Source organism: Prionailurus viverrinus, chromosome C1 (genome assembly GCF_022837055.1).
Source record: "Prionailurus viverrinus isolate Anna chromosome C1, UM_Priviv_1.0, whole genome shotgun sequence".
Taxonomy (NCBI): domain Eukaryota; kingdom Metazoa; phylum Chordata; class Mammalia; order Carnivora; family Felidae; genus Prionailurus; species Prionailurus viverrinus.
The window spans coordinates 203,197,632-203,211,985 of record NC_062568.1 but is presented as its reverse complement, the minus strand read 5'-3'; the positions used below and the strand labels follow the sequence as shown (position 1 = coordinate 203,211,985).

At 43.0% G+C, this 14,354-nt stretch overlaps 1 protein-coding gene across 6 annotated transcripts in view; it reads left to right on the top strand.

Moving 5' to 3' along the window:
• The window catches only part of DDI2 (DNA damage inducible 1 homolog 2), a 43,167-nt gene extending 30,409 nt beyond the window's left edge, over window positions 1-12,758 (top strand). The window contains exons 8-10 of one of the 6 annotated variants that reach the window (XM_047870309.1): window positions 1,313-1,502; window positions 3,831-3,893; window positions 6,378-6,514. In XM_047870309.1, coding sequence (XP_047726265.1) covers window positions 1,313-1,502; window positions 3,831-3,847 — 207 coding nt within the window. In that variant the 3' untranslated portion in view covers window positions 3,848-3,893; window positions 6,378-6,514. Of the gene's footprint in view, window positions 1-1,312 lie in introns of those variants that run through there. The other 5 variants (XM_047870306.1, XM_047870304.1, XM_047870308.1 and 2 more) reach the window with 5 other exon arrangements.
• The last annotated feature ends 1,596 nt before the right edge of the window (window positions 12,759-14,354 follow it).

Genomic DNA, 14,354 nt, shown 5'->3' with positions numbered 1-14,354 from the left:
TTTTTTTTTTTTTTAATGTTTATTTATTTTGAGAGAGAAAGAGAGCAGGAGCGGGAAAGGGCAGAGAGGGAGAGAGAATCCTAAGTAGGCTCCACACTGTCAGTGCAGAGCACAACTCAGGGCTTCATCTCATGAACCATGAGATCATGACCTGAACTGAAATCAAGAATCGGGCGTTTAACGGACTGAGCCACCCAGGCGCCCCCATGTTATCAATACTCGTTCTAATACTGAAATCCTATAAAACATATATTGCATTAATATTCTAATCAAGGTGCAGAATTTTAAGTAGAAGGGGTGAGTGAATGCATGTATTAATAAAACCTAATTTAATAACTTGTCACTCTCTCCCCATTTTTTAGTCATGATATCGACCAGTAGTCTTCAGCTTTACAGATAGAAAACATATACGTGTGTACTGTCCTATGTTAAATAATTAGAAAAATACACAGAAAAGGAGGGTAGTTATAAGTACGAAATAAAGATTGCCTTGGGGTGCCTGCGTGGCTCCGTTGGTTGGTTAAGCGTCCAACTTCAGCTCAGGTTGTGATCTCACAGTTCGTGCGTTCTGTGCTGACGGCTCAGAGCCTGGAGCTTTCTTCAGAGTTGGTGTCTCTGTCTCTCTGTATTAAAAAAAATAAGAAGAAAAAAAAATAAAGATTGCCTTGCCCATATACCACTTTTGAGATGATTGGTACTTTGTGCAGTAAGCACAATGTAAATAGTAATGTGAGTGTATAAGTGGTATGTCTCATTTTTTTAAGAAAAAATCATCTCTGTATTTCTAAAAAGTGGGGCTGCTGCTGATTATGCTTGGCATTTTCCCCAATTTTGTCCAGTGGATGTGTATTACATTTAAATTCAGAAATGAACAGAGGTTGGGTTGGACAAATATGTATAAAACTACATCATATAAAGATGATTCTCCTGTAAGCTTTTTTTTTTTTTTATTCTGCTATAAACTTTAAATGTTTTAAAAAATACTTAAATATTAGGGGCACCTGTGTGGCTCAGTCTTTTGAGCTTCTGACCCGACTTCAGCTCAGGTCATGATCTCCTGGTTTGTGAGTTTGAGCCCTGCATCAAGCTCTGTGCCGACAGCTCAGAACCTGGAGCCTGTTTCGGATTCTGTCTGTCTCTCTCTGTCTCTCTCTGCCCCTCTCCTTCTCACTTGCTCACTCTCTTTCTCTTTAAAAAATAAACGAACATTAAAAAAAAATACTTAAATAAAACTTAAACATTTAAATTCAGGATAACTTTTCTGCATGGTGTTTTATCCGCTATCATCCGTCTTTGGTTTCTTCCTTCTAAGTGTTCCATCGACCTCAAGAAAAATGTGCTCGTGATCGGCACGACAGGCTCACAGACCACCTTCCTGCCTGAGGGAGAGTTACCAGAGTGTGCCCGATTGGCGTATGGGGCGGGGCGAGAGGATGTGCGGCCAGAAGAGATTGCAGACCAAGAATTAGCAGAAGCTCTTCAGAAATCCGTAGAGGATGCAGGTATTTGCAGTGGCCATGCTCTGGGATAACTTGCTCATTGTTGTCAGTGAGCCGGGGAGGTTGGAGCTTGAGAGGGTTTGGGGACCTTTTCAGTTCTTAACCCATGTCATCGTGCTGTCACGGATGTGTTCCCTGTCCTCTCTCAATACGGTAAAGAAAAACTCGGTGTTTCAACAGATCCATTGCTGTGTGCTAGGTACCTTGGGCAGTTATTTGCTTAAGCGCATTTTGGTAGGCTTCCTAAAAAATCTTGTTTCCTTTTTCCTAACACAAATTCTTGCAGTAAGCAGACATTTCCTTTTAGTTCTGCGGTTTCCCTGAACATTTATTTTCCTTTTCTTAGGCCCGCTTCCTTTGAAGGATAGCACTGTCGTCCTGACTAAGCAGTCCTGACCTTTTTAATTAATATCTACTGAAAGCGCTGCTACCAGAGACAGAGGAACCAACAATGAGGAGCATAATTGAACACTAATCAGAATACAGGGTTTATGCTATTAATGAGATTGCATAGTGTGTTCTTGGGCCAAATTAGAACCGTCTGCAAACCCCTGACACGGGGATTCCTCATTCACTTCTTTGTGAGTCTCAGTTGTCTTGGTTTAAGTCTAAAGACCCAGCCAAGTTTTCTTGGGTAAGATGGAAGGACACATTCTCGATGAGATCCTACCCCCATGTGATCGTTTTCCCCATCTGTTCTAAAACCGTGACTGTGGGATGCATTTTCTAGAAACTGAAGAGAATTAACTTTTAAGTTGGGGTTATTTTCAAGTCTTGAGCTGTATTCATCAGTGACTAATACCACATGTTGTGTTTTCTGATACAGTAAAATGTATTAGAGCTACAAGTTCAGGGAATAGCTTTCTCCTAAAGACATAAAAGATAGGAGCTTATTAAAAAAAAGAAAAAGGCAGCCAGATTTTGCCAGTGTTTTTATGGAGAGCACCCAAGGGGGAGCCCTGAGCCTCTTTAAGTTAAAATGGGCGTGGGTAGCGGATAGCCTTTTCCAAGCTGGCTGTGTTCATAGTCTGCTCCTTGACACCTTTTGGCACCTTTGAGTTTTACGTACAAAATACAGCCTTGGTTGTCGGAAGGGGAATATTCTGAACAGCCGTGGAATTAATAGTTTTAAGCTTCCCTGCAAGGCAAGCTTGACTGAGTTTGACATACCCACTTAGAAGGTTTTACCTGTTTTTAGTAACTTGTCAGTTGAGTCATTATTCTGGGTATTAATGAAATGAGGATGTATTACCATCTTGTGAAATGTCTATTTTCCCCCTACAATGTGGTGTTTTTATTTGAGAAGCACTGGCTGATGATAGCAATGCTTTCTAACCTACTAACAGTAACCCTCTTCGGGTAATTACCTTCTCGTAATAAAAAGTTAAGGAGATGAAAATAGAAACCACAGGTGTTTTCAGGCATAGTGAACAGAACGTGGCAATTCAAACGATTACAAGGAGGGGCTCCTGGGTGGCTTAGTTCGCAGAGCGTGCAGCTCCTAATCTCGGGGTCCAGAGTCTAGCCCTTCGTTGGGCGTAGAGATTACTTTAAAAACATAAAAAAATAAGATAAAAAAATAAAAATAGTTTTCAGAAAAGGATTAAAAGGAAGTGGGTTTTTTGCCCAGAGGATGATATTTTTTTAGTGACGATACATGGCTTGTGCTAATTTTTCCAATATTTAAATAGTGAATGAATTCGACATCAGGTCTGTCTTGTTTGGAACGCTGACTTCCCAGTATCTTCAAAATCAAAACTCTGGACATAGTAGGTGAAAGTATTTTTGCCAAAAACTGTTCCTTTGGTGGACACCTTATACCATAGTATCTTTTATCTTTTCTATCAGCAGAAAAATAAGTCAGGACAGGAGCTATATCTGATACGTTTTCTAAACACTGACTAGAAGAGAAGTTAAGCCAGGACGATCCAGTTTCATTTGTTTTTCTCCCAAAAATAAATGTCAACTGAGAAAGAAATTGGGAAAGTGACTGTCACAAGTGTTGGCTCACCTTGAAGATTGCCATAGCTTGTAATCCCATCCATGGGTCTGCTGTTTCCACCTGTCTCACACGTCTGCCCATGAGTTCCATGTGTGTGGGTGTGTGAGATGAATTCCTTTCCAAGTTCTATTGAAGATCTGTTGAAGTTGACACGTTGTTCTATGTATTGTGAGAGAATTAAACCAACCAGACTACAGAAGCGTTCCCCAACTTTGACTCGACCAGCTCCTGATTATAAAGACGGCAGAGGAATGGAGACAATAACCCTGCATGCTGTGTGGTTTGCGTTGTTAACCCAAGTTTGCTTGTCTGTTTCCTAATTCAAACAGAGCGTCAGAAGCCATGATGCATGTAGTGTGTGTGTGCTGCAGCTGGAGTGGGCCCCAGACCAGGTATTTATAGACGCCACGTTCAGCCTTCCATCCGGTTATCGTCTGTGCTCTGAAAGTCTCTGTGTCCGCCGCAGTTTTGGAACTTAGCTTCTGCCATCCATGTCACCTCGTCTGATCTGGTTACAACCAGCCTGTATATACATCCGTACGTTGGCACGCATACACATCGAAGTATAGTTTCCTATTCATACTTTCATCAACTGTTGTGGAACAGTCCAAGGAGGGGAGGGAGATCCCAGGAAAAGCCAGGTCCATCTGGCCATTGTGAATAGAGCAAATCAAGAATATCAGCCCCACAGCATGTTGTTGTTGAAGGTAACTACACCGTTAGGGGTCTCATGAGCCTGTTTCTTCTGGAAAACTGGAAGTTCCTTTTTCATATCCCTGCACACAACTGCCTAGAGTGGTAGGAGGGCACTTCTACCCGAAAGAAATTTTCATTCCGCTGAAGACGAAATCGAGGCTTCGGCCAGGTAAACTTGTCTGGGGGCACAGGTTCAATAACGTGGGCAGCGCTGAGGTTTAATTCTCCCTGAAACAGGAGTTAAGACTTGACTCTTCTCTCCCTGGCCTCGCAGAGTCTCCCCGGGAGACACTCTGTTCCCATCTCCCTGGAGTGTAAATTTGGGAGACGGCAGCCTGAGTTTACTGGCTGATTTATCAAGAGGAAAAAAGGCAACTCCCAGCCTCGGGCTTCATACGGGGTTGCAGGCTGGTTGTGATTAGATACCTAGCACTTAATTTCTTTGTTTTTTTCTTTTTCCTTAGAAAGATGGGGTAAAAGTAGGCACAGTTTAATTATTCTTAATATCCATTGTTCTCATCCCCTTCTCCTCTCCTGTAGTGCTGAGCCTGTCCCCTACGGTCAGCACTTAGGCCAGTGAAGTCTCAGCCCTTGGAGGACTGTGTGCTGCTTTCTTAGCACAAAACACACACTGAGGCCACGTTCTCCTTGACCTGACACAGTGATTGTAACTGGCGTGCCAGTGCCTGAAGGCCATCATCACATGCCCCGTGCTACTTAACTTGGATATTTCACTGTGATGCATCTTTTCTGTTCTCATTAACTCACAACTGAACCTCTTTCAGAGTCGGCCTTAGAGATTGATAAATAAAACTAATAACTGTGTTTCTAGACACTAATGGATATAATTTACACTGAAGCAAATGCTGTTTTCCTGTTGACCTCTAAACTATATTGTTTCACCAGAAGTCAGTAACTTCCCAACAGAGTCAGTGCTTTATCTCATCGTGCTGTTAACCGGTGTTGGATTAGAATGATTTAGAGCCATTTGAATCTGGATTGCTTCCTGACTTAAGATCAAGCCCCCACAATGGATGGCAGTCAACACGAAGCATTTGAGTCTGAGAAGCATCTGCCCTGAGAGATTGTATCGTGAAGTAGTTTTTGCTGCCACCCGTTGGCGTTTAATTAACAATCTTCTAGTCACTGCATAGAGGTCAGTGTTCGTATCGGTGGCAAAAGGAGAGTTGGAATTGACGTTTAATGGCTTCGTGAGGTGGTGTTTGAGCCTGCCACCCTTGAGTGCCCAGTCAGTTGTATTGAGTCTAAATGGTCGTTGCCTGTCTGAAAACTGTTACGAACCATCCGCCTTTGCTGCCAGGACCCTACCCCCTTTCCCTGCCCTAAAAGACTTCAGTGTCCTCACTTAGTTGTACTATGTTAATGTGATAAAGTAACTGATAAACCTTTCTAAGGTTGCCGCATTTGGATCTAATCTGTTTGCTCTTTACCTTTATTTTTGTGCTTTGAGTCCTTGCTCAGACAGCTATCTCATGATTTGGATCATGGGAGTTTGGATAGAAATGAATTAAATAGAATATTTGTTTCTCTGTCTCCTAGAGAATCCCGAGCATATTCTCCTTTCTCTTTATAATTCCCACTCTGTTCCAGATATAACTGGTTTTAGTCTTGTCGTTTGAAACGCTAAAAGTGCATTGATGTGAGAATCGCTCTAGTGCAGAGATCCTCAAAATCTGTAACATGCTTCAGAACCACCTGAGGAGCTTTTTGAAAGTGCAGACCCATGGGTTTACTCCCAGCGATGGTGCCCCAGAGTGTGCATGCTTAGCAAACAGGATTTCAGGGCAAGTGATAGAACACACTCGGAGAAACTCTTCTAAGAGGGTCGGACCCACGGAGAATAAAGATACATGAATGTCCTTCAGTCTTGAGCACTAACGCAGCCATTATGTGGATGTTTATTAATGGTACTTAAAGAAAAATACTGAATTACAGTGTACATGTTTTGTTAAGAACGTGCCTATCTCTTATTCTGATGCTGTGATGTTGAATTGTCTACCCCAGCGAGAATGGTTCTCGTATAAGTATCAGTTTAAGACAAACCCAAGTTTAAGGACCTGATTTTGTTCTGTCCTGTTGAGATGTGTATCATCTGAGAAGCGATTGGCCTTTGTAACCTGCCAATTAATCTCTTTGCCTTTCCCTTTTGTTCCATGTAGAGAAAAGTGGTAAAGAAACTACCTCACTGGGAATGTCATCCTTACCAACTTCAGATGGATTTAACCATCCAGCCCATCCTTCAGGACAGAGTCCTGAGATTGGTAATCCTATGAGTCTTGCTCACTCTGTCTCTGCTTCAGGCTGCCCTATCGAGCCCAGTGACCCTGACAGCATTGAACCTAAAGCTCTAAAGGCTTTGAAGGCTTCCGCTGAATTCCAGATAACCTCTGAAAAGAAAGAACATCTTCCTCCACAGGATCTTTCTGATTGTGCTTCTTCAGCAGACAGCGCTCCAGCCATGCCTCTGCAGAATTCATCCGAAGAAGCCATTGTTGCAGAGAATATGGCGAAATCTGCTGAAAGAAGCACCCAGGGCCTCAGATCTCCTCTCCACACAAGACAGCAAGCTAGTTTATCTGTCACGACTACTAGTGTGCAAGAACCACCGGGGTTTCTAGGTGAAAAGGGTTGGCATCCAGAAAGTCAGAACCCGAGTCAAGGGAATGGCCTTCAGCAGCACAAAGAACCAGGGAATGAACAGCATGAGGTTGTACAACAGAATGCTCTATGTGACCAAGAACAGGAACATCTCTGTAACACAGAGGACTTTGAACTTCTTGGAGAAAGGCAACAGAATCCACAAAGAAGTGTTGATTTAGAAGCTACAGTGAAAGAAGACAGGCTACAGCAGAATGTGGACCTTCCAGGTACAGAGGAAAATATTCTACCTTCAGGATGCTTTGGCTGCCCCCATTCAGAAACACTCATGGAAGTGGATACAGTTGAAGAGTCCCTAGTGGCTGTGCCTAACTCAGCGGATGGTCAGAATGCCAATGTCAAGAACATCGGTGCACCCGATCTCACCTTAGATAATCCCCTGATGGAAGTAGAAACATCAAAATGTAACCCTTCATCCGAAATTTTGAGTAATTCAATTTGCACTCAGGATTTACAACTCCCAGACAATAACGTTGAAATGTCTGGAACAAATAAAGAAGATGGGGATTGCTCCCCGTCTTTAAGTCTCTGTGGCAGTTGTCAGCCTTCTGTGGAGTCAGCAGAGGAATCCTGCTCATCTCTAACAGCAGCCTTGAAGGAACTCCATGAACTTTTGGTCATTAGTAGTAAACCAGCTTCAGAAAATACATCTGAAGAAGTTCTCTGTCAATCGGAAATGGTAACTGAGGGCCAAACAGGTGTGAAGGACCTTTCTGAAAGATGGACCCAAAGTGAGCATGTTCTAGTTACCCAGAACGAAGAGCGTTCACAAGTCTCCTTTCATCAGACCATAAGTGTATCGGTGAGGGCAGAAAAGTTAACAGACACTTCAAATGGTGCTGGAGTAGAAGATGTAGAAAATATTAATGTCAGGGATCCAGGTGATGGCCTAGTAACTGATAAGGAAAGTGTCCCCGAGTCTAGGGAATCCGAGAACAAGAGCAGTTCTGACGCTCTAGCCTCAGCAAAAACGTCTAATCAATTACACTGCACCTTAGGTGTAGAAATCTCACCCAAACTTTCAGCAGGTGAGGAGGATGGTGTCAGTCCCACTTCTGAGCAAACAAAGTCCTGGTCCAATTTCACGTTGGTTGAAGATCTGGGTCAGGGCGCACAGAATCCGGTGACAGACAGGCCTGAGACACGACAGGATGTCTGTCCTGAAGCTGCAGGGCCACTTGTTGACTTTGAACCGCCCACCAGCCACCCATCATCAAGTCCCTCCATTCTTCCACCACTGATTTTTCCTGCTGCAGACATTGACCGGATTCTCCGTGCCGGCTTCACTTTGCAGGAAGCTCTTGGGGCTTTGCATCGAGTTGGTGGAAATGCAGACCTTGCACTTCTTGTCTTGCTCGCAAAGAACATTGTAGTTCCTACATAACCAAGGAAAAGTGGGCTAAACCATCCTCCATTCCCTTAAAAAAAAAAAAAAAAGCTATAGACACACAACACGCACACACACACACACTCTCTCTCTCTCTCTCTCTCTGTCTCTCTCTCTCTTTCACTCACCACGTACACAGTATATGTAGAAACCTGCAAGCAGAATGTTGAGCCAGATTTTTTTTAAAGATTTTTTTCGGCCAAAGTAACTTATCTCTTGTCTGATGAATTTGTCTATTCTATTTGTTAAAATTTGGGCCTTTTAAATGTATTGGCAGTATGTGCATACAAAAGCTTTTTATTATCAAGATGATGTATTCTGGAATAAAATTGATGGTTTTGTGTATAGCATACCATTTTAGAATGAGAGTGAGTGCTTTAAAAAGCAGAAGCCGTGAGAAACCCTGCCCCCCATGCAGCTGAAAGCAGGTCACCTTCCCACTTTGGCTGTGTCTGCGCTGTAGGCAGGGTATGGCTTGTTGGCTCAATGGTCCATTTACAAACTTGATCACGTGGTGTGGCGTCTGGAATTACACTTAGTGCTCTGCGTATTGGTGGTGCATCAGTTATAAGAGGAAGTTGAAGAATGATTGAGTGATCTCTCCCAGAGTGGTATGTTTTTATTTGTGTGGTTAGGGTTTGGCAGTTTTATGGGGCGAGTTGGGAGGGTTTAAAACTTGGGCTGCTCTGTGCGCGACAGGCTGCTGCATGGATTGCCAAGTATTTTGGGGTGGGGGGGAATCAACATCAGAATGGGACGTGGTGCTACCCAGATAGAAAAGGGAAAAGCGTGTAGTTCTGTTTGCAAATGTTTGGTGATGTTTCAAGGACCGGGAGTGAAAAATAATGGCCTAAACGCTGGAATTTACTAGAGAGTGGGTTTGCGAGCATCTTACTGATCTCACCTCAACCCTTAGTGACCAACAATGAACTTCTGCTAAGGGGTTGATTTGCCTGCAGTTCATTTCCTTTCTAAGCTCATCTACTGGGAAGTGCTTCCAATGCTCAGTGTGAGCTGCGATCGGAGTGAGATATCGTGAAGTGTGATAACCTTGTCGCTGGTTCATCTTGGTGCTTGGAATGGTCAGCCTGTTTGGTGAGTGGCCTTTACGGCAATGGAAATAGTAATGGCAGTTTCTGACTCAAGTGGCCTTGGTAGAGATTTCCATCCCTTTCTTTCCTCAGGAGTTTCTTTTTTAAAGCAGGCGGCGTCACATTTGTGTTTACCGTGTCAAGGTAGAGTGGGGCATAGTATATAGATGTATTTATTGTGGCCTTTTTTTATATGAGGACTAGCCCTTGGAAATCATTGTCCTGTGGGCCCCACTGTGCAATAATCCTACTGGATAGATTTTAGGTAGTTTTTCCCAGAAAATAAATTATCTTATGTACCCAGCAGGAATCTGAAATCTTGGTTTTATTGAAAAGAATTTTGAGAATGACTCCTGATTCCAAGCTAGAGTTTGCAATGTGTTTGAAACAGATGCTTCGAAAGGGTGATTCGTGAACTTAGCGTTAAATGATTTTGTGTGAAGTCTTACTCTCTTTGCAAGCTTATTCTTTCTTTCAAAATTCAAGTCATTGAGCACAATCAAAACGGAGGCTCATCTCTCAGGAGTTTTTGACATTTTCATTTGGGGGCACTTAGAGACCTTTCTCTTCTGTCCTATTCCGTCGTCTTTTCTTTTTGCTGTGACGTTTGTATGTATGTTGTGAGTCTTCAGTGATGTGGCGGAAAGTCACATAGATTCATCATGATCCTCCGAAGTTGGGAGATGGTTGGCAGAAGGAGTTGGGGTTTACCGTTTTCACGAGGGCGCTCCGAACAGCAGGTCAGCCAGGTTGTCTTTAAGATGTTCTTTGAGACAATCACATGCTGCAGACCCTTTTGCCTGCCCCACACCAAAGACGTAAGATGCACTAGGAAACTGCGTGTAGGATTTCTGTCAACCGACTCTTAGAGCTGCGACCATAATTAAGTAGTTGGTGCTATGAGGGAAGCAAAACCCAGTAGCAATGCAGTGGCCCCCGTATTTGCTTTACGGGTGGTAACTGGGAATTTATTCTAAGCTAATAAATCTTTAGGGTTATAAAGTGGGGTGGGTGTGAGGTGGGGGAAGTTATCAGTGACAACAGACTCCTCCCAAGAGGCCTTCTGGGTGAAGACGGGCCTCCTAGTCTTTCTGAGCAGTGGCGCACTGCTCAGCGGCTTGGCCACTGAATTTTCACAGTGCGGAGATCTGGGCATCCATCCTAGGTAGAATACAGAATATCAGTGTGGAAAAGGTTTGATCACAATAGCTTTTTACGTATGTATATTTATTTTTAGGAGAAAATCGAATAGGCCTGTAGTTGTACATGTATTCTCCTTAGGAGTACCTTGAATGAATGAGCTGAACCCTCTTGCCAGATAGCCTTGTCCTCTTTCATCATTTATTTTTCAGTGTATAATTGCTTTGGATCTTTAAAACTTTATTTTCCTGTCCCATCATTCGTATGAACGTAAAGTCGCTGACATTATTAGGATTTTGAATAATCTTAAATCACGCAGTTCTTAAAACACAAAGGGAATTAAGGAACACGACACTAGTGAATTTTGTCAGTTTTACTAAAAGTGCAGAGACTCGAGATTAACTTCTCTAAAAATGAGGTAAAATCATTGTGAACTCCTCTGGTTGCCAACAGAACTGATCCTGGCCAGCCATCAACAGTAACGGGCCACCTTACTGGATAGCTTCTTTGCCGTAACCGGTAACGGACGGTTCTGTGGTCAGTGCTCCCCTCCAAGGGTGGTCTCTGTTTACTCACCAGAGAGAGGAGAAGGTTGTCCTTCCTGGAGGACTTCTGCGGTTTACCTTCAGTTGATTTCCATGGGTAGGAATGTGCTTGGTGACCAGACAGCTGTGCCTAACACAGCTGTAGATTTTGCCCACTGAAGCTGGGAAGAAGGATTTCCACTTGTACCTGTGTAGGCCCCCCGGGCCCCAGCCGGCAGCCTTCATCCCTCAGTTTGGGCTTTAGGCATTAACATCTAAAGATTACCAGTGGCTTGGCAAAGAGAATGGGATAGATGGTGGGTGGGTGTTAAAACTGGTCTGCCTTGGAGCCTGTGAAACCTCCCAGCGTTCCTTGTCTCCATATGTACTAAAGGAAGACACAGCCCGTGTGGTTTTTTTTTTTTTTTTTTTTTTTTTTTGTCCAAAGCATTTCTTTAGCAAGAGGGTTGCATAAAAATGGAAAGACACATGAGACTTTGTGTCACCAATTTTGATAACCAGTTAAAACTGGAATCTGCCTGTTCTTCCCTTAGCACAGCTTTCTCTCTCTAGTAAAAGCCATAAAAACTTCATTGGTTTAACCATCAGCTCATATGTATATATACATGTGTGATTGACAAATAGCCTACAGTTAATTTTACATAGAATGAAAAGCAAGCAATTTTTCTATTTACAGATATATCCTCCACATACGGTGGCTTTTATCCCACCATGTATATAAAAACAGCCTTGCCGGTAACCAGCCAGGAAAGTTGCAGTGCGTCTGATTTCCTTTTCCTACCTGTTTGCCACCTGCAGTGAGAGCAGGCAGCATAATTGAACTGCTGTGTATTTCAAACTTGTTATCACCGGTAACATATCCTAAGAGAAGCTAACTAGATTATGCATTCTTCCGATCTCTAGCACAAATACCAAAAAGCCAAATTTCTCCTTTGAATTTGGTTACTTAGTATAGTCTGTGGCTGAGTCAGAAAGAAACCGTTATCAAGAGTTTCCCTTCCTAGAAGATGAATGTTAACATTTTAGGAGTTCCATAAAATAGCTTTTTTCCTGGAAGAATTAAAAACGCCAATTCCTCAAAGACCAAGTAAATTTAAAGCGTGTCCTTAAGAACTGTGGAAATGAAAGTTCATGGCTCAAGCTCCCTCAGTGCTTTAGAGGTCCCTCAGTGTTAGTGAGGTGTTCCTAGGAGTTCATTGAGTTAAGATTTTAGGGGTAAACCTTTGAAGTACTTGATTTTCTCTTGTGCCTTAGTTTCTCCAAGTAGCAGAGGCATCACATTTTGGTGGGGAGTGAAAGTGGAAATATCAGGGAGAAAGTTTGAAAATGGCCTTCCTAGAAATAGAGGGCGTGCATGGAGTGGTCCTAAGACTCACCTTCGATTCAGAATTATCCTGCACCAAAATCATTAGATTTCCCTAGACGGAAAAATTCCAATAGGGCTTTTTTGCATTGGGAGTACCAGAAAATGGTTTCCAGATGTTTATTAGATTTTTCTTCATTGCACTATCAGTATTGTGGTGGTTAAGACACAGAAAAAGTTTGAGAAAATCTGGTACTCTTGAGGGCTATACAGTATGAGTCTTTGATTAAGAATTCATTGATTCATGGGGCACCTAACTGATTCAGTCGGTGGGGCAATGTGACTCTTGATCTCGGGGTCGTGAGTTCCAGCCCCATGTTGGGGTAGAGTTTACTTTAAAAAAAAAATCGATTGATTCAAACATTAAGTGCCTGTGTGCCGGGTACTGGTGAGTACTGAGAACACAGGGGTGACTAAATCAGATTAGAAGCCTGTCCTCATGAAGCTTTGTCTAGTAAGGAGACATGAAGCAAATTTTAGCTTTAGGAGAAGGATCTGCTTTTGCCTATTAGCATGGTTTTATTTTAAAAGTCATACTAGGGGGCGCCTGGGTGGCGCAGTCGGTTAAGCGTCCGACTTCGGCCAGGTCACGATCTCGCGGTCCGTGAGTTCGAGCCCCGCGTCAGGCTCTGGGCTGATGGCTCAGAGCCTGGAGCCTGTTTCCGATTCTGTGTCTCCCTCTCTCTCTCTCTGCCCCTCCCCCGTTCATGCTCTGTCTCTCTCTGTCCCAAAAATAAATAAACGTTGAAAAAAATAAATAAATAAAAAATAAAAGTCATACTAGAATGATTTGGTTCAAATTCAGAGAGTGGGAAAATAAGGCTCAAAATGGAATTCGATGCTTATTTAGAGCTTAAAACTGCTCTAAAATGTTTTTTTTTTTAATTTTTTTTTTTTATGGAATCAGAAACCAACAAAAAATGTTCAAGTATTTATAGGAATACTTGAAGAAATCAGTATAAATTATTTGCAAGTAATTTATGCTGCTGGGGTGGGGTGGGCAGGGTAGAAGTCCAAGTAAACGGGAGAGATCCCAAATATGTAGCCGTGACCGTGAGCTTTCCCTCCCATCAGGGCATCCTTCCACGCAGGGTACAAATGTGGAGTGTGCCGGGGTATCCTCTCCCTGCCCACCCCCCACCTTGAGCATGGTTGCTCTGGAATACTGACCATCTGGTCCCACGGGACCTAGAGGATTCTGTGGCATTTGCTGCTTTAAAACAGCTGAGTGCAAAATGTGGAAATGAGAACCTAGAGCAGAAAATGTAGCAAGCGATAGTTCTGGGACTGGGTGGTGGGCAGAATTACTCACAAGAGGATTCGAGGCTCTACCAAATCTCTCAGCAGGATCGCTCCATCGAAAGAAAATTCTTTAACCCATTCTTTAAAATGTCACCACGTATGTTGTAGTCCCGAGGCATACAGCCTGACTGCTAGTGACTTCTGAGGCTTACAATTAGAAAACTCCCAAGTTCATCGGATATTTATTGGTGATTGGTAATTTAGATCCTCTGGGGGGCTGTAAAAGGTGAGGGGGATGTAGCTGGTAAGTTTCAGGGCACAATGTTAAGGAACAAACTCTACAGAGAAAATGGCTCAAGGGTGTAGGAGTTAGAGAATGTTTCTTTTACCTTAAAAAGTTAGGCAGATTATCGAAGACGTGGGGTGGGGGTGTAGAATACAAAATTAGAATTTTTACAGAACTATATTTCTCTAAATATGTACCATACGAAGGTTCTCATTAGCCGACTTGGGGAAGGGGCATGCTGGCTTATTTTTCCCTGGGAAAATCCGTGTCTGGTGGGAAATGATTTTGTTTACCAGGAGTTTGCTCTATATGCAACGTTGACTGAGTGCGTCTGTGGTTTAGAGGAAGGTAGACCTCTCCTAATCTCCTACCAGAGGCAGTCAGATGAGCCATTTGGCTTCCAGATTCCTTCAGCCTGAGATGA